Below are 23,904 nucleotides of genomic sequence, written 5' to 3' on the forward strand. Positions count from 1 at the left end.
AAGAGCCTCAAGAACTGATCGATGCTCGTCACGGAGACTTTAAGTCAATAGACTAAACTCAACTTGGAGTCAGTAAATGATTATATATTTACAAATTTACAGGCTTAGGGCTGAAGAGTATACAAACTTTCTCTAGGAATAAGTATGGTGAAACTCTTTAGGATAGCTTAATATTATATTGGTATAATTGTCATACGACAGTTGGGCACAGGAAATTAAACTCCTGGAACAGATCACACAAAGAAGAAACAAGAATTTATTCAATTACAATAATTATACACACAAAATTATACCAAACCCAAACATCGCCAAAAAACTTAAACCCCATTTGGTTATTGATTTCAAACATTATGTAAGTTATTTAATAATGTACTTTAAGCATCTTTAATCAAATTCCAACATAAAAACCAGCACGTATTAGCTAGAGGGTTCATATTGGTAAATGCTTAGAGCAGAATCCAGGAATAGAAACTGATTTGTGCTCACTTTCAAGAAAAATTTGAGATCCAATAGACTTATTTTATGCTTTGGCTGTAAGAAGTAACATTGCTAAAAGAAATTCTTGTAATCGCCTTATGGTAAAAGTATAAAAATAACAATATTGTACCCAGTGGTGAAACCATTACAATAATTTTATGTGTTTCTTATCAAGGTTTATTTAATAATTTTCTCACTTTTGTGTACATTATTTTTAGATCACAATTAATTATGAAATCGTAATATTCGGGACATCGCATGTGTCTGTATATTTCAAAAGGTCAAACCATAAACGGTCATGAAAGAATGTGTTGAAATGTTTCGCCGCATGTGTCAATGTTAACACGACAGTGACAGCTGTTGAGGTTGTCAGCTGGTGGGTGTTATACTCGTACTACTAGGACATTATACTCCCCTGATATCGTGTAGAGCTCACTCAAGCGCAGTTTTAAACTGAGAATGTATGGTTTATATTAGTCCTTGTGGGAGGGAGGTATTAATTCTCAAACTCAGAAGAGACTTTCTTAGATCTGTCTGAGTCAGTGATGATCAACTCTCGGTCAGTCCATGACCAGTCGATTCTTAGAGGATTATTTAGATAAAATGTTGGGACCTTAACTGAAATCAATTGTTTTGGTCGGTAAGCTTCTAAATCACCCATAGCATCAGCCTAGACATTCAAGTCTTTTAACATGTCATCAACCTGTCTTCCCGCAGAGGTGAAAATTACTTGCTGTACCAAAATATATATTTGTTTTGTTTGTTACATCACACTGTCATTAATGTTCTGTGTACAAAATTATAAATCCATGTTATGTATGTTATAAAAATTGTTATATTACCTGAACACATTACCTATTAACATTTCCCTTAATTAGTAAAACAACTAGCACATTAACATTTTACTAATTTCAATTAACTTTTTTTGTATTTTATTGATTTATGTTCAAAATGTGCTGATATGCTTTTAGTTTTTATTTATTTATCCAGCAAATATAAAAATTAATACTCCATTACTTTGGCAATTATGTCTTTAGTAATAAGCAATTACGAAGATAAACAAATAACAATGTACGTAATAATTTAACTTAGTAAGATGGTCTAGAATAGTAAAGATATTGTTAGATAGAAATATAGCGTAGCAAGTTGGTAATAGTGTACAGCATACTATAGCAGGGTGGCAGCTGTAGCAATTGTTCTGGCCTCGGCTTTAAACAGCAGTAACAAATTTAACCCTCCTCTGCACGCCTTCTGCGTTGTTTATTGGACAGAAAGATTAAAGTTGCAACACAAGTGGTTCATGCATGAGACAATGCCTTGGGAACAAATCCTACAACTGAATATAAACAGTACCGTTTCCTTAAACGCCGATGCATAAGTATACTTATTAGAAATAAACTAATTTTTTGTTTTAATATGCAAGGTAGGAGTACGCCACCCCACGTGTCGTGTAACGGCTTTGCTGAGGTTCAGTGGAAAAGTTTGTCTGTAGCATATTTCATTATTGGCAGATAGAACGACAGAGAAAGATGCTTACACCCTACGTGAAACAAAAGAGTTATTGTGTCAGCCTACTGAATGATAGGCTTCAACGACGCTCAGCCAAATTCCGTGGTTGGATATGCAACATCGTAGAACTCAGTCTTGTTTATGGATAAATTGAGCATTTTAAGTCTACAGGCGGTGTCTTGCTCTAGATATCTTCTCACATGATATACTTTAGTTCATTATGTCTCAGATTTCATATCAGTTTTTAAATAATAAAAGGTTACAACTCCAAGTCATTATAAAACGATGATGTACAGGTATGTGTTGAGATAATTAGGCTACATTTGTTAATATGCCACATGTTAAAATATCTTATGAGTATAATGAGTGAGTTTACAAATTTATTTATCTTCTATCTTTTTGTTCACATCATTGTTACTCATAAAATAAATGTAAAGTTATTCGCTAACGTTCAGTCAAATTCTTTGCAATGACATTCACCATTGTGTTTCTCAAATAGAAATGAAACTATAAAACATAATTTGAAGTCATTTCGTTTTCGAGACATCCTGCGGATTGACAGACAGGCAGAAATGAAATTGTTTCAGTCCCACGAGTGATTGGCTTCGCTAACGCTCAGCCAGTAACATAGTTAGGTAGGCCGATAATGTGTTGGGCGGCTTACATTCCGACTCAGCAGGTTTGTACAGAATAGAATGGATATACCGTACGTAAGCAAGTTTAGTGGTTCCTGCCACATCCAAAGCTTGGAATGTTTGTTGTTCGAAGCCAAGCACATTGTGAAGCCATGTGAGGCCACAATTTCGTTACGTTATGGGTTTCCTGTACAACATTCCAAGTCATTGTGTCTCAAACTCTACGGCTTAAAATTAGCCAACGACTTAGAAGTATATAACGATACTTAACATCGACAACTATAAATATCGAAACAATATGATATAAAATCGTCAATTATAACCAAGCATGTTTTATAACACGAACTACAGATAGCTAATCAATAACATACAGAGTCCCAGGTCACATGTCCTTATTTGTATTTAACCTATAAGAGAAACAGTGTGATCTAGAACCACCACATTCGTTTTAAACCCACTAAATAAGTTACCGGCTATATTATAAAGTTTTAACTTTTCATATTTATAAAGTGTTCCTAAAATTGACAGGGACATGGGATCTACACTCAAAACGTTCCAATATAAGCTCACTTCATGCAATACATCATTTTAAAGCTTATTTTAAACTAAACGCTTTCAATTCTGTTTTACGTTTTTTATCTTTATCTATTTTACAATTTCGGTAAAGATTTTCCTAAATTGGATGTTTTATATTTTGTCCATCCCAAATTAAGGTTGATGATATCATTCGATTAAGTTTAATTTATCACTCTGATAAAAAATACTTTACAAACGATACCCACATGGTAGAATTATTAAACTGTTTAGGTATAATCACTACTCTAAATTTAAAAAAAAAATCATTAATGTATAAAAAAAATAGGAATACAGAATTTAGTTGTTTTAAGATGGGTTTTCTGCAGGGCTCAGTTATTATACCATTCTTCTTCATTGTGGCGGCCAGTGATCTTCCATCCAATGTCATGGCTGATCCAGTTGTTTATTATGCCGATGACACAACACTACTTTCCAAGCAATAAGATATTAAAACTTTACAGGCGATTTCGAAATCAGGTCTTGATAGTGCAGTAAAATGGTTGTCGGCCAATAACCTTCATTGAAACCACGAAAAAACTCATCAATTTTAATAGATTTGTCAAAAAATATAGAAAATAGATCAGAAAACTATTAAGCATCCACATTGATTGAAAATTGAATTGGGGAACCGATATTGACTATGTTTGCAGGACAATTTCTAGGATGAGCTATCTTATCTGGAAATTAAGAAATATTGTTTCAAGTGAATACCTTAGAATAGCATATTTTTAGATTTATAGTCACATTTAAGTTACGCTTTCTATTGTGAAGACGTTCCTCTTTTCTTATAATCGAAGATTAAGAAGGTAAGATAATCAAATGTCATACAAATATCTATACTTATTAAAGTTCCAACATTTACTACTATTGCGCAGATGATATAATTTTATATGTAAGAAATGAAAAATGGTAGTAAGTAAATTGTATAAAATTTAAAAAAAAAAAAAAACAGTACAATTTGTTTAGCTCAAACGGATGTAGTCTGAAAATGTAAATTTGTATAAATTCTCTCAACATATTTGTATATAAAAAACTTGGAGATGAATTGGGCAATTTGGAAAATGCATTTCAAATGGACATTTAGTACTCAAAAGTTCTACTACAAATCAACTGTAGTAATGCCTTTTCCAACTTTTAATTCTGACAGTTCCCGACCTGTACATGCTACAATTCTTCATGTCCATCAAGCTACAGAACATCAACAGTCAAGACTGGTCATGCTCGACCTGGCACCACTACTGCGCGGCGCCGAGGGGCCACAAGTGCAGAGTGCACAATCGGGGCACTAGCCTAGAACCTGGGGTTATGTCGAACGCAGAACAATCTCTTGCCGGACACTTAACTAGCGTTTATCCAAACCCAACCATTGGTTGGATTCGGATCCCCCGAGTGGCACTTGTCATCCCTGGGGAGGTACTTTCCCAGTTCATTGAGGATCACCCGAACTAAGGTAAGACTATCCCTTGGACCCCGGAAAGAACTTAAAATAATCACCATATTGCAACCCACTAAAATAAAGATGATGAATTGACCCATAACAATAATATCATGCCTTATGAAAATTATGAACACAATGGTAAAGAATAGACTTGAGTATCTTGTAAATAAATTAAAAACTATTCCTGCCACTCAATTTGGATTTAGAAAAAAACGTAGCTGTTAAGATTACTTACCTTGACCACGAATGTCCATCTTGAATTAACCCATAGAGAAAATGTTATTGTTACTGCTCTTGACATAACAAGAGTCTATGATCATGTATCTATGCCAACATTGCGGAGAAAACTGTATATCGCTGGTATTCCAACCACATTTGTTGCTCACTTCAGTAAATGGCTTAGTCATAAACGTCTGTATCCGATACCATTATAAGGCATACATGTAAGGGCTTACCACAAGGAAGTGTTATTAGTCCTATCCTGTTCTACATTTACATATCTGATAAAAAAAACTACCTACCTCAAGGAGTTAACTCAGCCCAGTTTGCTGATGACATAACGTTACGCTAGACACAAAACTTATGATAGTCCCCATAATCACATGCAAAATGCTCTAAATAATATAGTTAAAGGTTTTGATACATAAATTACATTAAGAATTAAATACCAACAAAAGTCATATTAATATGTTCTAAAGAAAAAGGACATGTAACAAAAATAATTTGCGCTTTTATATATCTGGTCAAGAAATACAAGTGTCAAACAGTATTAAACTCTTAAGGGTAACATTTGATAGTACACTAACCTTTACTGAACATATTTTAAACTTGTGCAACCAGTGTCAAAGATATGTTTACTTAATTAAAATGTTATCCTGTGGCAAACAAAGAGCTCACCCTGGCTTGATAATTAAAAATATACAAAGGCCTGATACTTACAAAGCTAGACTATTGTAGTGTTTTGTTTGGTAAAGTTTCTCAGACTGTGCTAAATAAATTAGATGTTATACAAAACCAAGCTATGTGATTGGCTCTCAACGCATTTAAATAAACTTCAATCTTAGCTTTACTTACACAAACCTCCATTTTTCCATTAAATATAAGCAGAAACATTATTGCAGAAATAGTAATGTATAAAGTTAACAAATGGCCAAAAACACCCAGAATTTAATAAAATAATATCTTAATCTACAAACAAATATATCAGAGTATTTGCAGAAAAAATCACATTGTACAGAAAAGTTTTAAGTCAAATTACTGATTTCAACCCTTATTACATGACCCAAACACAAAATATTCCGAACCATTGGATTTCAATCTACCAATTTTAATGAGTAGTCCTCCCTTAATATAGGAGACCGTACAATCAATGAAGAGAACATAAGAAAAAATATTGTAGTACCGGTAATATTGTAATTCAGCAACTCACAAATAGGTACTTGGAAACAAACTACAAAGACTATCTGATGGTTAAAAATGTGAAGAAAGTACTGGAGCAGCCTTCTACATTCCATCATTAAATATATAAAATAAATTTATGCTAAAAAAATGTTTTAAATTACTCGTTAGAAGTGTATGCAAATTACTTTGCGATTGAGTATGTTCTTTCATTAAACATCACCGGTGTACTGATATGCTTTGATTCTTAGGCAATCGTTAAAGCTCGAGAAAACTACAGCGATGGATTTTAAAAGATGGCATTTTTATGATGGTTTATCATCTTTTGATAGAAACTGATAAAAACATAATTTTTCAATGAATTCCGGGACATGTGGGAATAAAACATAACGAGACTATGGACAAGCTAACCAAAGAAGCCGCATGTAATGGAAGTCTTAAATATTTAAGAGCTCCAATTTAAGAGTACAAAGTTTATCAGCAATAAATATATGGAAAACAATATACAAATCTTAAACAGCAATATTACCTAAGGCTGGATTGTTTAAACAGATACAAAGCCACTTTACTAAATGCCTATGGATTAAAACACGTAATCTCAGCAGAAGAGAAATTATCAATATTTGTAGATTGAGGCTAGGACATGCGAATGTAAATTCTTGTTTGTATAAAATGAAAGGATATTTTACTCCACTTTGTTTGAATTGCACAATGGCAATGGTTGAACATATTCTATTAGAATGTCTTAAGTATATACAAGACGACGCTGTTTCAAGATAATAAATGTGCAAACTTCAAGAAATATACTAATCAACCTGTGAAACAAACAGACATGGAAATCTTCAAGAAAATTAATACATTTTTAAACATGATTCAAAGAACAATGTAAAACTAAGCACGCAGAATGACTGAACCCTTAGTACACCTAAATGTTATTTTGTCTCAGGTTCTTCCATCCGTTGTCTACTTTTTCGGGATAGGCTATGCTTGAAGAACACCAGGCAGAGAAGATCACATTAATTTATTCGTTCCTCACTATCCTTCTATATTAGGGATCTCTAGCTATACTATCTCTATACTATTTACTAACGGACATAATAGAGACATTTATGACACACAACTTGTCTGTTTATGTTGTTTGTGTCTGTTATGACAATTTAAGATAGGTTATGTTCGAGAAACAAACAAATTAAGGTACTTTGGGATTATACCGACCACACCCAGACATGAATCGTTATTTAACATTTTGCTTCTACTGATTACTAGATTAGCGTAGAAGACTATTTCGTCAGTATAAAACAGGAATTGTCTTATCGCAAACCCCTCCCCATCCTCAGACAGAGGTCAAAGTCGAGCGTCTAGTAGATAACGTGATTGCTGAGCCTCGCCGCCCGTTCAGCTGGTGCATCGCTTTGTTGTACTTTCGTGTTTTACCTCTACATTTCTCCAAACACACAAAAATTTAACAAAAACAAACATTTACCAAACTAAACTCTTTATTAAAAAAACACTCAAAACTTGTTTTTATTCTTGATCACATTCCGCCACCCAAAATGCGAGTGCCTCCGGCCATCAGCGCGGGCTTCGACAGCACCTTCGGTGCTGCCCCGCGCTGATGTCGACGAAAGAAAAACATCCCTCGAGATAGTACCTATCAGTAAAATATCAAATTCTAGAGGGGCTAATCAGAAATATAAATTGAATTGAAATGGAAAGGCAATTATGTACCGTGCAAATCACGTGATGCCGCGCGGCCTGCCGTAATCAGGATTCTCGAGAAAGATAAGATAACAGCGACAACAATACCGATCACAATACCTGGAAATGCTTGTAAGTTTGTAATTTTGTAATTGAAGAGTTGTTTTTTCGTTCTATCATGTTTGTTTCTATAAATTTATATTTTTGTGTTCTTCATACTGGTGTGGTCGGTATAATCCCAAAGTACCCAAATTAATTAATTTGGAGATTTAAAAAAGAACTTATGCGATTCTACCATATAGGAATTTGTAATATATGGTGTTGGGGGATAATGGATTTGTGATGTAACAAACTAATTTTAAACCATGAATCACTAAATATATAAATGTATTAAATCCCGTTAATATTGTCATTTTTATAGGCATCCACAAGAACCGATTGATTTTTGTTTCAAACCTGAAAATCTAAAATAACAAAAAAACAGTGTACATCGAGGCTTTGTGGGACTTACGTAAAGCCGGCTTTAAGGCAAAAAAAGTTTTGTTTGTTGTTGGACAGTAGCAGAATAAATGTTGAGCAGAAAGAAATACTGACGTTATGACTGACGTAAGGTTACTTAACTGTTGTTTCATTATTGTTATTACTATTTTTGATAATCTTTAATAAAAATATTTGCGGAGAAGTTTGCGTTTTAAAGCAAATATGTTGGTATTAGCGGTTTTACTGAGTTTGTACGCGCTAAGAGGATGCGAAGCTTACTTTATTACTGTTGATGCTCATGCTGAAGAATGTTTCTTCGAGAAAGTGGAAATTGGAACTAAATTGGGTAAGGAAAGATTTGTTCAAATAATAACAATAGAATAGTATTGTAGGGTAACTTAAAATTTGACACTTCCTACTGAAGTTACCTTAATAAAACGCCTGTCAGTATAAAATTCTTAGGTCCAATTTGTAGGTTATGAGTTGCCAGACTGAACCTAGGTTAAGGTTTTAAATATTGGTCAGCCAGTTTTTGTCTTCAAGCACAGAAAGAATCTCTGTTCCAGCCCATGCAGAATGACAGGAAATACAGCTAAATGTTGCAGTCACAAGTTTACAGGAAAGCGGACATTCTTGAATCAGGAAAATCATTTATATGGAAATAATTTTCGTACTCAATATCTTGGGTAGGGTCCAATAAGCGGACCCGGTTTTTTATATCGAAATTGGCAAACGATATTAATAACCATCGATATAATCAATCGATACTGATGAATTATTTTTAACAACTTAAATAATCTATATGAACAGCTGTAAACACTTTCAAATAATACAATTAAGGTAATATTTTAAATTTCACGTAACATTGTGTATTAAAATGGCCGTCAATCTTAGGAAGCTTCACGAAATTGCTTTAAAAGACGATAGAATATGTTTTTTATGGCTTCAGGATGTTGGGTTAGTACCTAAGAATCCATTATGTGATATTTGTGGAAAGGTAACAAATGTAACTGTCAGAGGAGCTAACATGGTCGTCTTCAGATGCAAAAAAAGAAGGTAATGGTGGACACAACTTTAGTAAAAACGTTTTCGTTCTGTTTCATTTAGTTAAAGTTATGAGTTTCCCTGATTTTGGTTATGTTCATTTATTATTTGTTATCATTAAATTCACATTTTAATTTAAACATATGATTGTTATTACTTTTATATCGATTGATAGTCTATGATTCGATATGCGAATATTAGGTATCGATGATTATATTCTTCGATATAAAAAACCGGGTCCGCTTATTGGACCGTACCCAATATCTTGTGCACGCTCTGTTCCTGACTTATTAGAGGCTCCTCCATGATTTGAGCTAGTCTAAGGGCCAACAGGTAGACTTTAATAAGCGGCCTACTCTCGTTATTCGATAGCTATTATTGAATTGTTCAATTGTTTTTATCCTAATGATAATTCAATGTTACAATTTATTTAACTTATCATATGATGTCATATTTTTAGTTATAGTAATTTTAATATAAACAATAAACAACAAGAAGTAACTAATATTTTGAGACTTTGAATGTATATGAATATGAGGAAAATATGCAAGATATTTCTCAAGGTAAATCTTAAGCTCAGCGACTACCGCTCCAATCGCCGTGATTTTTTGCATACTAACACAGGTTAACGTAATTTCACCGAAAACAATAATCCCGATTATCGCCATAGCCGTTTACCCCCCCCCCCCCCCAAAAAAATGTCGGAAAAAATAAAATTTAAAAAAAACCTGACTGACATAGCATTTATTCGTTTTTTTTGGTATTATTAGTTCGTAGGGCAGTAGTCCAGGTACTACTTCTAGTATAAACTCGTCTTATCTTATCAGTGATAAACGCGTGCTGGTTACCTTTTGCTTGTAATGAAACCTGCGTTAGTTCTGTCTGAGTTTTGTGTGTGTAAGCAGTCGTGGCGTGATCTGGGCTTGGACTTTGCAAGCTCGAGTTAATTTTTTTTTCTAAAAGAGCAAGCAGCGCAAAGCGCTGCGCAGCGGGCAAGCATCACGTGATCTGAGTTTTGAATACGCAAGCTAGGGTCTTTTTAGCGTGTGACAAGAACCATCGCACGCCATGTCAATAACTTTACTAATTATTCCTTGTCCATGTGGGTTTGTTTGTTTACGTCTGGCGGTCAATCGAAGCCGTCCTATAGGTCACATGGTCCGCCCGGCCAATCGGAAACTTTTGTAAACTCATCAAAACGACCATGGTCGGCCATTGTTTTTAGTTTGATAGTCGAAAATCTCGTTATTTATGTGTTTTGTATTGCCAACATTTTACTGCCGAAAAACTGGTTTTTATATGTTAGCGATAATCGGGACTATTGTTTTCGGTGAAATTACGTTAACCTGTGTTAGTATGCAAAAAATTACAGCGATTGGAGCGGTAGTCGCTGAGCTTAAGATTTACCACTTATTGATATATAAGGTTTCTTTGATATCTAAGTCTAGGCCCATAGTTGGTTTTGTTGTTTTGTAATGTTATTGTAAAATTTGTGTATGAGATTCTTCTTGTTACAGCAATTTATTATAACTCTTATTGTGTACGATTTTTACATATCTTCTTATTATAGCAATATATTATAACTCTTATTGTGTACGATTTTTACATATATCAAATTGTTCGATAATAGCAATCGAATAGCGAGTGTAGGCCGCTTATTAAAGTCTCCCCGGGCCAACATATGTAGATTTTACACTACTATCATTAGCCTACATAGTAATTCAATATTACACGTTCGTGTGACCATGATCGGGTAGGGTATGATAAGCGGACCCGGTTTTTTATATCGAAATTGGCAAACGATATTACTGAATCATAACCATCGATATAACCAATCGTTACTGATTAATTATTTTGAACAATTCACTTAATCTATATCAACAGCTGTAAACACTTTCAGATAATACACATAATCGTACCGAAAAACGTATGTGAAATTTGTGGGAAAGAAACAACTGTAACTGTGAGAGGAGCAAATATGGTCGTCTTCAGTTTTCCTAATTTTGGTTATAATAATTTGTTTGATCACTGTAAATATTAAATTCATATTTTAATTTAAAACATGTGATTGTTATTGAGGACTATAGATACTTTTATATCGATTGATAGTCTAGGATTTGAGATGCGAATATTAGGTATCGATGATTACATTCTTCTATATAGAAAACCTGGTCCGCTTAGCGTACCCTACCCCCATGATCGCTTTTGAAATCTAATATGGCCACTTGTGACGTGAGGGGAAGTTTATTCACTAAAAACACAACATTTATGAAGGAAAATCACAATGTTTTTGGTAAATATAGAAAGAGGAAATTCCTCTGTATACAAATAAGTATGTTTTGCACTACTAAATTCAAAAATCTTAATATTGTTAAAATATGGTACAGGTATTTGGAATCAGTGGAGGAAACAAATTTGGTAATTATTATTCTTGCTTAGTGTGCTATAATTGCTTGTGCTGCTCCTGTGTATCACTCTTTTCATTCATAAAAAGTAACACTTTTAATAGATGTATAATTGTATCCCAAAAATTGGTCTTTAAGTTCTGTGAATATTAAAATAGTAATAAGAAGTAATAAGTTTGAAATCTTATATCTAATCAAAAACTGTTTTGGCCAACAAATTTTCCAAAGCCTGAATGTTATTGATGTAATTCAACATAAATTTTCACCCATTGGCTTAGATCATTATAGGAAAGTTTGTTTTATAAACTTGAAATTCTTGTGTATATTTAAATTCTAAGTGACATGAAATTCATGTAAAACCATGTACAATGACATGCATGGACTAGTGAATGAATAAGCTGTATAAAGGAATGTTCTGTAGTGAAGAGAGTTCCATAAATAGACAGTAGCTATAGTTCGATGAAAAATATATTTTAAGTTTTTCATTGTCTCTATTCAAATCTATATTCTCTACTTTAACATTGTCTATTTGATTTTCCATTCACACACATTTAATGTTTGGACCATTAATGGCTATTTAAAAAAAAAAACACTGTCTTAGCCAAGACTTTAACCTGGGGGATTATAATTAATTATTCACAATGTTTGTAACTTTATATTTGATACAAGAATATTATTATTATCTGCATCAGCTGGTCATCAGTGTTGTATTAACTTATGTTCCCTAACAAGTTAAATTTTGTTGTATATCCTTGTTACTTTTATATCCTAAGTGAATAGAAAGTATTATGGCATCAAACCACTATTTCATCAAATGAACATTTGTTGTGATGGGTTATTTATATGTTCCTTAGCAGATGAAATGTTTTCGTATAACTTTTTTACTTCCACATCTGATATGAGTAGATTAGTAATATGTCTCCAGCAGTTTGAAAAGTGAACATTTAAATTTAAAAATATTTAACTAACAACATTCTATGAGGTAATTCTGCAGTGTGAGATATTTTGTAAGATTTAGACTGAAATAGAAGTGCTTAGTGAATTTCTTAAAATAGATGTGTACTAATTTTCTTAGTACTAATTTTATTCAATGAATATAAATCATGATAAAATATTTAGTACTTTTAAAAGCTTTCTCAATAGATAACTTACTTTTGTGAAGTGCCTGATGATGGAATCTTTAATTCAGAAAGGCCTTACACAAAATAAAAAATTATATATTGGAAAATGTCGTATTCCTTTATCTAGTGATACTACAATAGATAACTTACTTGTTATTTATTTTTTTAAACAGGTTTGACATTTGAAATATCCGAAGGAGGCTTTTTGGATATTGATGTGAAAATAGTTGGGCCGGATGGGAAAGTGATATACCAGGGAGAACGGGAAACTAGTGGCAAGTACACATTTGCTGCCCATCTGCCAGGCAAATACACCTACTGCTTCAGTAACCAGATGTCCACCATGACACCTAAAGTGGTCATGTTCGACATGGAAGTAGGAGATTCCCCCAAAACCGATGTTAAAGCTGAAGGAGAAGAAACTGCAGGTAAAAATTAATTCTTAAGTTTTGGTAGTATTCATGACATTTCATCAATAAAGCAACTGGGTCATTCTCCACCAACCACAATATTTTATCAAAGTAAAGTTGAAAACATTTATTTCAACTTAACATCTTAATTTCAACCACACCATCTGTCAGGATGACTAATACTTTTTACGTACACATTTCATAACTTTGAAATCCACACATGTTATAACTTCATGGTGATTCAATTGGTTTGAAAATAAAAAATGCATGTTGCTAAAATATGATGTTATTAATAAGCATAGTAATAATCATATAATCTACTAAATTACAAAATAAAGTTGAAATTTGTAAAATTTAAGATGGCAACATTTAAGTTTAAAACTTAAAAGCAAATATTTTTCAATTCAATAAAATTACCAGTAAGCAAATTGTCAGCCTACTGATGTCGGTTGTTAATACTTGGAGTAGCTAATACTTTATCAACGTCATCAGTATTAATACGAATGTCCTCTTTAGTTGGAATGCAAACTTTCTTTCTCCTGAATTTCTCAAAATCTCAGCTATGAGTCTGTCTTCTTGGTCCTCAGTTTCAATTTCCAGTTAGTATGTAATTTTTTTTTTTTTAGTGAACTGAACAATCAACATAATAATTTGTTTGCTGGAAGTTGGCAGTCCACTATATACTGTAACTACATCCCAATACCTCATTTGAGTGTTTGTTGAAGATCTATTACCTGATAATAGTCAAAGAAATTATTCATAAATAAATTTTCAAAACTTTGGAAAACAAAAATTATCATATTCAAGCTGGTTATTAAACACAATAATTGATATAAGATGTTCTCAAAATACTGCAATCTACTGCAGAAAGTAATTAAAATGGTGTGTCATTAATGTATAAAGTATGCTGTAGTTGACAAGTTCACTGAAATGTGAACATGTCAATATCTTATGGCTTACTAACTTTAAATTATTTAATTCAAAAATACTCTAATACAATTATAGGTAGATTAAAGTTTAGGAGTGGTGAAAAGCATACAATTAGGATTCTTTATAATCAGTTGCCAACTTTTAGACAATTTCACACTACCTTCTTTGCAGAGTTATTTTTGTTTTTTATTTTATTTTCTATAGACGAATATAAAGTTTCTCTTATTACTTTTGGATAATAGTGGGGAATTTTTGCAAGTACATTTGGTATAAATAAGTATTTCAAGAAGATAATTGCACAAGCAATGTTTCAATGTGGTGTGTATGTGGCTGCTTAAGCCTAAGAAATAAGATTTAACCATGTAACCTATTCTTTGTATTTGAAATTTAAGGTGCTTTAACTCCTCATAATTAACGCTCAATCCAAATTATTCGGGTGTAATTACAGTGAATAGATGATCAATAAAAAATAGCTATTTTGAATGTGGAAACCACCCAAAGCGAATTCCAGCACAGTAAATGAATACGATTTCGGAATGCAGAGTATTTTGCACCGGTTTCTATTGATAATGGTGTTCATGGGAAAGTAGCTCCTTTTTTAGTAATGAAATTTAGAATCGGCCAACTTTTTTACATGGTGAACTGTGAATGGTCATTATAAATTAGAAACATCTGGCTACTGCTTCCTTCCACACAGTACAATTCCCCACAACATTTCACACCCCTGACGTATACTCTCGTAATTTATTCAAAATTATATAGCTATGATTCTTGTGATTAATGCTCTTTTAAAAATCATATATTGAATTCATATTTTAGACCTTTTTAAAACAGTTTATAGAAATATAGGTACAGTAAGTCTGATTAATTGAGCTATATGGGACTGGGACTACTCAGGAAAACTCAGATAATATGGAGATTGCAATAAATCTCCTAATTTACAGAAAAACTCAATATTGATTAGTAAAGATGGTCCATTTGTGCAATAAAATATGTGACCTGCTTTCCAGCTGCAACCAGTACGTTCTAACCTCTTACCATTGTTACCCAAACTAACAACAGCCATAGAGTAAGAGCTTGCGACGCCCAGACCTTCGTTAAATCAAAAACGGAGAAAAATTCTCCAGGTACGTGTACCATATATGTATAAACGAACCCTGACTACAGAGCTTGGGTCGTGGTGGCTTTGGCAGGTAACATGTAGTAAAGGTGAGTAAAATTTTGTTTTGAATCTGTAATAGTATAAAGTTGAGATTTTATATATTTTAATCAGTAATAATGTTAAGAAACTGCTTGTACATTGCCAGACACTCGTATTGTAGCAACCCTCTGCCAGGCACCCCTAAAGTATGATTATTAATAATTATACTTTCGTCATAAGTTTATGTTGACAATTGTTACACAATTTAAAGTGTTAAGAATTAATGTAATCTTTGATCAATACTTTACACCATCAATTAAAGATTATGAACATTTTCAATGATTAGAATCAGCACAGTTAGAATACATCATTACTGGACCAGAGCACCTTCGACCAAATGGCTTTGCAAAGGGAGTTGAAGAATTCCAATTTCAAAGAAGCGATTGTGGATTTTTTTTATTTTACATTGGGAAACTGATGAAATGTCATCATTTATTGGTCACCAGATTATACATATAAACTTTTGGAAATTTCATTATTTTAGCTCTAATGGTTCCAACAAAGAATCGGGTATTAATGGGGAATTGTGATGCCCAGATCATTAAGAAGCTGACACAAAAATAATATATCATATGTGAAATTTCAACTTTGAAGCGAATATAGTCATCCAATGTGTAGATACTGATATTGCTGTTATTATGCTGGTCCATTTACAGTGTCTGAAATGTGATTCGTTCGTTTGGATGTTGACGACAGGTACTGAGAATAATGTAAGGTACGTGAACCTAACTAAGATACACAACAAGTTGGTAGAATCTTGTTGCCGAAGCTTACCTGACTTTCACACCATCATAGGTTGTGATTATAATCCTGCCTTATTTAGGAAAGGAAAACTCAAATCTTACAAGCAGTTGAAAAAATCGACGAGTTCCACAAGGTCTTCATGAAGTTTGGTGACAGCGATTTGTTACAAAACCAAGATGAACAGGAGAACGTTTTTAATGCTATTCAAAGGTTTATATGCAATATATACAACGGTAATATAATTGATGTTGATGCAGCAAGACTGCAGATGTTTATCGACACGTATACAGTCTTCGATGTAAACTAAGCTTTTATAAAAAAAATGAAGTAATTTTTATGCCAGTAATCTACCACTCTGTAAGAGTGAGCTACTACAGCACTTTTACAGGCTAATTATATTTGTTGTATTTGGAACAATGCTCACCTAAAAATTACAACATCAAATAAGCCAGACAACAATGGCTAGATACTGGAAGATGACCAATACCATTTTAAATGGTTTGAAGAAGATATATTACCGAATTTTGTCAGTGATTCTCTAAGAACTTTGTCAGGTATATAATGATGTTGCATTTTTATAAATTAATTATGAGCTATCTGTAACTGTTTTAATTTGGTGTAATTATTACAGAAAATGGTGAAGAAGGCAGAATTGATGGCGACCAATTGTCAAACAGTACGAGCAGCAATGAGAATGATACACAAATCAACAACAGCGATGATTAATTTTTTTATTTTATTTTACATGTTTGAAATATTTTTTAAATCTGTATACTAATGATAATAATTTTCATTAAATGCTTTTTTTCATTTGATTCATTATCTAAACAATTCTCCCTCCTCATAGTGAACCTCACTCACGTCCAATGATATCTCCTAGAATTTTACAACCTACTCTACATTATTCTTTTGTAAATTCCCGCTAAGATGATTGAAAACCTTTGATTAGCTCTACTGATCAATCCCAACAACTAATCAGCTCTTAACCTCAGTAAACTGTGTTGATCGACACCAAGCACGTTAAAATCAGTTGGTTTTTAACTCTCACCACTAAAAAGACTGTATTGGTTACCGCTTATAAATCTTGGAGGAAGGTACAATCTCACTCCCACCCGCTTGCATATATAACCCGCTCGCACCTGGAGTAGACTTCTTATGTGCCTGGCAGGATAAAATAGCCATAGAAAATGTCTAGGAACTGAGAAAACATCTTATAGTTCCCCAAATAACATATATACATTTCAGATTATATACTATGACGAAAGTATAATTACTAATAATCATACTTTAGGTGTACCTGGCAGGGAGTTGCTACCGTACTAAGTGTCCTGCAATGAACAAGCAGTTTCTTAACATTATTACTAATTACAAAATATAGAATCTGAACTTTATACTATTACGAATTCAAAACACAAGTTTACTCACATTTACTACACGTTATCTGCCAAAGCCATCGTGGTCCAAGCTCCATAGTAGGGGTTTGTTTATACCTGTATGGTACACGTACCTGGAGAAGTTTTTAGTTTTTATGATTATCGAAGGTCTGGGCATCGCGGGTTCTTAGACTACCAGTAGAGACATGCACATGGCGTGTTGTGGAGTACCATGCTCGCACACAAAAATCAGTCCTGCTATTTTCAGTGTACTTTGTAACACGCTTAAGAGTTATTAATTTCTTTAAAACAGTCTCAGTTAAAAAGCCAACTCGGATAATCTGACTTTGTATTATAAATGCAATGTTCTGTAGTTGCTACTAATTTTAAGTGAGTGACATTGTAATTGATACAAGCCCCTCACTGTCTTACATTGTTTCAATAAAAATTAAATTCTATTATTAATCAAAAAGCCCTAGAGGAATTTAAATCACAATCCTCTTAGTCTTTTAAAACTTTTTATTGACGATGGATGATAACAGAATTTTGTACATTTGCTATCTTTATGTTACAAAAATAGATATAAGAATTTGAATCTTCTTCTTCTTCAGGTGTCAAAAACACAATAAGACATATGGTTATGCAAGTACAAATAATATGGTGATAAACCCGCTAAAGACAACATTGACAACAAAACAAATTGTCAATACGTGAATAACACATAAAAATCCATTTTGTGATCCAAAAAGATAAAAAATGTTATGATAGTGAATAGATGGGTGGCACCAAGTTTCAGATTTATTTAATGTTTTAGATTACCTTAGACATGTGTACATTTCTATCATTAACATACACATGTCTAGAGTTCTGTTGTTACTGTTGCAGATCACACTAAGATGGAAGAGATGATTAAAGAACTAACGACTTCTCTGACTGGAGTAAAACATGAGCAGGAATACATGAGTGTGAGAGACAGAATACATCGTAGTATCAATGAAAGTACCAATTCTCGAGTTGTATTATGGTCATTTTTTGAGGCATTTGTCCTTTTTACCATGACAATGGGCCAAGTATACTATTTGAAGAGATTTTTTGAGGTTAGGAGGGTTGTTTGAGAATATAATTCTTGGTTTAACCATAGCCATGTTCTCAGTTTGTACATTTTCTAGTCCAATAAAAACTTTCCAAAGTAAATGAAAGATTCAAATATTGTTCTTTAGTGTGGTATATTTGATTGATTGTGTTATAGCTACATGTAAACTGGAATGGAAAAATACCTCCAAATAATGCATTCAGCAAAAGTTTGCGATATAAGTTAGATACACAGATGAAATTTATTGTTAAATCTACAGTAGACAAATCACTATGGTAGTAATTTTGTAACCTAGATGTGTACTTTAAATTACTGTACATTAATTCTTTTACATAGATTTTGTATGCTAGTTAGTAATTGGTTGTGTTGATAGACAGTCATTAATATTTAAACTGTTTCTGTTTAGGTATCTCCACTAGTATATTAAACATATTATATGATTATTATAAGCTCACAACAAACTGTAGGCGTGTGGTTTAATGATGGAGTGACTGAAAATTTTTGTAATAAAATAGACCTCAGGCAGAGATGCATTCTCAGTCCATTAATGTTCTTGTTATTTGCTAATGATTTGACCGATATTATTGAAGGGGATTGTAACTTAGGTGGTGTTCGAGTTAACGTATCCCTTTCCGCCGATGATATCATAACGGCTGCAGAATTGCAACATTTAATTAAGAGACTTAAAACCTATTCTAACACTTGGAACCTTTAGGTAAATTTAAATAGATAAAAACTTATGATTTTCAGAAAAGATAGCAAATCCAGAGTGCAAAATAAATGGTAGTTTAAAGATTGGTAACTTAGATTGTGGTGGTCAATGAGTACAGATATTTTGGTATGGTATTGACTAGCACACTGTCCTGTAATTTCAATTTAACTCAGCTAAGGTGGCGAGAACTTCTCTAAATTTAATATGGAATCACTTAATAACCAATAAGTGGGTGCCACTAAGTGCTATGCTTTTGTGTTTTAACTTTGTAGTACAATGTATTTTTGGTTGTATAGCACAGGTGTGGGGATACATCGAAAGTGAAGTGGTAGAGTCTGTACTTAGGTTTTTCATGAAGAAAATTTCGTCTCCCATATAATACACTGCATTATGTGGTCTATCTGGAAACAAAATTAGATAGGTTGGCCTATTACACTGTAAAATTGAATCTAAATTATATTTGCAAAGTTCTGCTGATGAATGAAAACAGATTACCACATATTATTTTAGCAAAGAAAATAAGTGAGGAAAAATTATTTTGGTATAAAGAATGTTCTTTTTATGTTTGTGACCTTTGGCAGAAATTGTGACATTGATATAGATTTTACTAATATTAATGAATTTGAATCATAGCTAATGAGCATGGCAGAGCAGGTGACAAACAGGTGATGGGCAGATTGTGCTGATAACTCGCATTAGACAATAGACAATATACTTTAATGACATATTCTTTGAGAACAGTACATTGAGTCAATACTTAAAAGTCAATACATAGGTTTATGAGTCATTAGATTCATAAAAATAAACATGATTAGTTGTCAAAAAATTCCTTTTCTGTGTAGTAAGGATTGTCTTGTAGCCATAGATTTAGCTTTCTCTTGAGTATCTTGACTGGTTCTTGTTTGAGATGGTCTGGTAGGCGGTCAAAATTATCATCAGGAATACTTAGCTTTCGACCTTGACTCAACGGTTTTGATATCACCACTTTATATTGGGCAATCAAACTATTTTTGTGTAAATGTCCAATTTTGACCTAACCAATTCAACGAGTTCTTCACTTCTTCTGTAAGAGAGGCAGTTGAGAAATTTTAAGATGAGACAGCTGCAGAGCTGGATCTTCTCAACTAAAAAATGAACCAACTCCAAATTTCCAATGGACAACTGTGTCTTGTTAAGAGGTAATATCTCATATAAATTGTCTAAAAAGCTTGAACAGTCAAGATATCTATGGCCTATCCAGTGTCATACTTAAAGCTGCTGTGAATGTATTATTAGTGCCACTAACCTTTTGTTATAATAAGTGTCAAACAGAAGGTATTATTCCTAGTAAACTTAAATTGTGATTCCTAAAGTGATTCCTTTATTTAAGAAAGATAATAGAGACCTTTCATCTAGTTATAGGCCTATATCATTAGTACCCGTTTTTGGAAACTAGGTCCCAGAAAAAGTTATGAACTTTCAACTTTGCCAGCACTTTGAGACCAACACTCTTCTGTTCATGTCAATTTGGCTTTAGGGTAGGGAGATCTACAATTCAAGCAGTTAATCGTTTATTAAATACAGTACTTGTAAATTTTGAAGATAGGGTTGATACTGGTGTCACTCTGTGCAACCTCAGTAAAGCTTTTGATTGTAGTATTAAACACAGAACTTGCTGTCTAAATTAAATTACTATGGTCTCTTTGTCCGCTTATCCTTGGTGAAATCCTATCTTGAGGGGAGGCAGCACATTGTTTCAGTAAACTTTCAGAATGTATTAACGTATGTTGGGGTATGCCAATGGCCTGTGATTGGCCCTTTGCTGTTCCTGATAACGATCAATGACATAGATTATAATGTTCCTCCTTCTAATGTGATTTGTTTTACTGATGAAAAAAACCTTTGTTAAGTCCAGTGTAGATTTAAATAATCTAAATAATGACTGTAAATATTCACTACAAGAAGCTGCTAGTTAGTTTAGAGCCAACGGGTTTTTATTAAATAGGGATAAAACTCAGTTTATAGTATTCAGCCAGAAAAAGGTTTGTCCAATTGATCAATTTACAACTAAGTTCTTAGACAAAGCTTATCTGCTTGGTATTATAGTAGTATATAAGAAACTTACCTGGAACAACCACACAAACTATATTTGTAATAAGTTGTTGTGAGTAGTCTTACCTGATGAAAGCCTTAAATGCAAATGTACCAAAATCATATCTTAATGTAGTCTATCTCAGCTGCATTCAGAGCATACTGTAGTATGGCATTACTCTGTGGTAGATCAAGTGGAGTCAATAACATATTAGTGATTCAGAAGAAAGTTGTCAGAATATTGGCTGGAGCAGGGTTTAGGGACCATTCTAGACCTTTATTGTATAGGAAAATATTTTAACTGTATATAGTCTGTATATTTTTAATGTCTTGTTAGATATTAAGAAAGAAGTCAATTCTTTAACTTTGAGACCAGATGTACATTTATGTATAATACAAGAAATCACAGCATTCTCAACGTACCTTATTGTAGGCTGAGTAAGGTAGCCAGTAGCTAAATTCAGGGCATCAAACTATTTAATAAGCTTCCCTGGAGTTTAAAAATATTGAACCAATGTCAAAATTTAGACGTTTTGATGTTTAGCTTTATTAACATCAAACATCCTTTTTACTCTGCTAAAGAGTAATTGGATTACGATTTTAATGCTATTTAAAGGCTCTTTATTGCAGAAGGGCATAAATGCTATAGAATAGTTCTTTTTCTCCTAAGTTATAAATATACACTGTATATATGGGTATTTCCATGACCATGTCTATTACAATGTCATGTAAATGTGTCTAATGACATTAACCAATTCTATTCAGTACACCAATGTATGAGTTACTGCAGAAATTTAAGTATTGTATTCATTTAATAATATATATTACTTCTAAGTGATAATATAGTAAATACTTGTTGACTTTTGTATTTTTAGCCATAGTAATACAGTTATGTTTGTTATATACATTTGTTTCATATGTTTTATTTCAAAAGTCCTTAATTTAAAGTATTTTTACTGCTAATATACTTATGATTAAAATGCATTTATCAACTCAAAATACAATAACGTTGTTTATAACCCCATATGTAAACCATGTCATGGTTTAATTAACCAATTTCTCATTGACAAATTACTAGATTTGGATTGTGTTTAAAATACCATAAACATACATTTTTTTTCCTTCCTGAGGGAAAAGGACAGTTTGTCCCCACGCTTAGTCCTAAAAGGACCTTTGCGCCTCCCTTACTTTAATTTTGTGCCCTCAAAGATCGAGGCTTTTGCAAAAACCAATTAGATTTAAGGGCTCCTGTTCTCTAATGTCCTTGGGGCTGAGGAGATATGCTCCCAGGTATCTTTTCCGAGTCTCTACGATGGCAGGACAATCTAACCAAATGTGCTCCGCTGACTCCTCCTCCTCTCCACAGAGTCTACATTCGTTACTCTGACTAAGGCCTAACTTCATAAGGTGCTTCCTCAGAGGGCCATGTCCTGTCAACATTCCTAATATCAGTCTTATATCCTCCTTATTCTGGTCTAGGAGAGCTGTCCACCCTTTAGCGCAAGGAGAGATAAACAATTTGGATAGTCTTAAACCTGAGGCTCTACTCCAATTATTGTGTCTTGTCCTCTTTTCCCAATCTTTGACCAGAGCTTTAATGTTGGAGAAGGCTATCCCACAACCTGGCTCAGGCCATGTGGATTCTACTCCCTTTCTGGCGAGGATGTCTGCTTTTTCATTCCCATGAATACCTTCATGACCCGGTACCCAACCGAGTGTTACTCTGTTATTCATTGCCAGCTCTGCTAGAGCATTCCTGCATTCCCAGACCGCTTTCAAATCAAACGAACAGGTATCCAGTGCCTTCAGTGCAGCCTGACTATCAGAAAGTATTAGGTATGATAATCCTTTTGTCCTCAATTGTATGAGTCTTCTGGAACATGAGTCTATTGCCATGACCTCCGCCTGAAAAACCGCGGCATGTCTTCCTAGGGTCACAGCCATGTCAACTCCAGGTCCATGTATTCCGTATCCTGCCCTAGAGTCTAGGAGTGAACCACCAGTGAAAAACTTCAGGACTCCTTTTGTAGGGTAGGCCTCCTTTTTAATCCATTTCTCCCTATTCCGATAGAGACCGTATATGGTTTTTCAAAGGAGTATTTCTTAACCATAGCATCTGACACTTTAGTTAGCATTTCAGCCTCAGGAAATTTTTGCAATATTTTCATGTGGCCTTCTAAGGAGGTAGCATTTATTACCTTTGTTCCTAGAAGCTTCATTGCGCTTATCGCAGCTGTTCTCATCACCTCCTGGCCAAGAGGAGTGTAACCCAGGACCGCTTCGATTGCTAGTGTTGGGCAGGAGCTCATCGCTCCCGTGGTGCTTAAAAACATATCACATACCAGACTAGGGTTTGTTGTAGAAAAAAATTATTATAGTCCACTTTAAGTAATGCGTGTTTTTTAATTCAAGTTAAAGCAAACAGTTCCAGGCTAAAACAATAGTTTGTTCAAATTAAATTTTTAGAAGTCATTTTATGAATATATAACGAAGAAAAGCTTCAATTATTTTCTTTTGGAAATTAAAGTTGCTCCAAAATATTTATAGCTTAACACATGCTTTATTTGTAAAGGAAGGGCCATAGCACTGC

At 33.4% G+C, this 23,904-nt stretch overlaps 1 protein-coding gene across 2 annotated transcripts; it reads left to right on the forward strand.

The window, feature by feature from the left end:
- The first annotated feature begins 8,281 nt into the window (after window positions 1-8,281).
- Window positions 8,282-22,219, forward strand: LOC124362229 (transmembrane emp24 domain-containing protein 2-like). 2 transcript variants are annotated; one of them, XM_046816557.1, is made up of 3 exons: window positions 8,282-8,557; window positions 12,955-13,209; window positions 16,698-16,881. In XM_046816557.1, exons 1-3 carry the CDS (start codon window positions 8,434-8,436, stop codon window positions 16,790-16,792), a joined length of 474 nt encoding a protein of 157 aa, XP_046672513.1. In that variant the 5' UTR covers window positions 8,282-8,433; the 3' UTR covers window positions 16,793-16,881. The 2 variants fall into 2 exon arrangements, with proteins under 2 accessions (XP_046672513.1, XP_046672512.1); XM_046816556.1 differs by lacking the exon at window positions 16,698-16,881 and adding an exon at window positions 18,325-22,219 and having other exon boundaries at window positions 8,284-8,557.
- The last annotated feature ends 1,685 nt before the right edge of the window (window positions 22,220-23,904 follow it).

The sequence above is a fragment of the Homalodisca vitripennis genome, chromosome 5 (genome assembly GCF_021130785.1).
Source record: "Homalodisca vitripennis isolate AUS2020 chromosome 5, UT_GWSS_2.1, whole genome shotgun sequence".
Lineage (NCBI taxonomy): Eukaryota > Metazoa > Arthropoda > Insecta > Hemiptera > Cicadellidae > Homalodisca > Homalodisca vitripennis.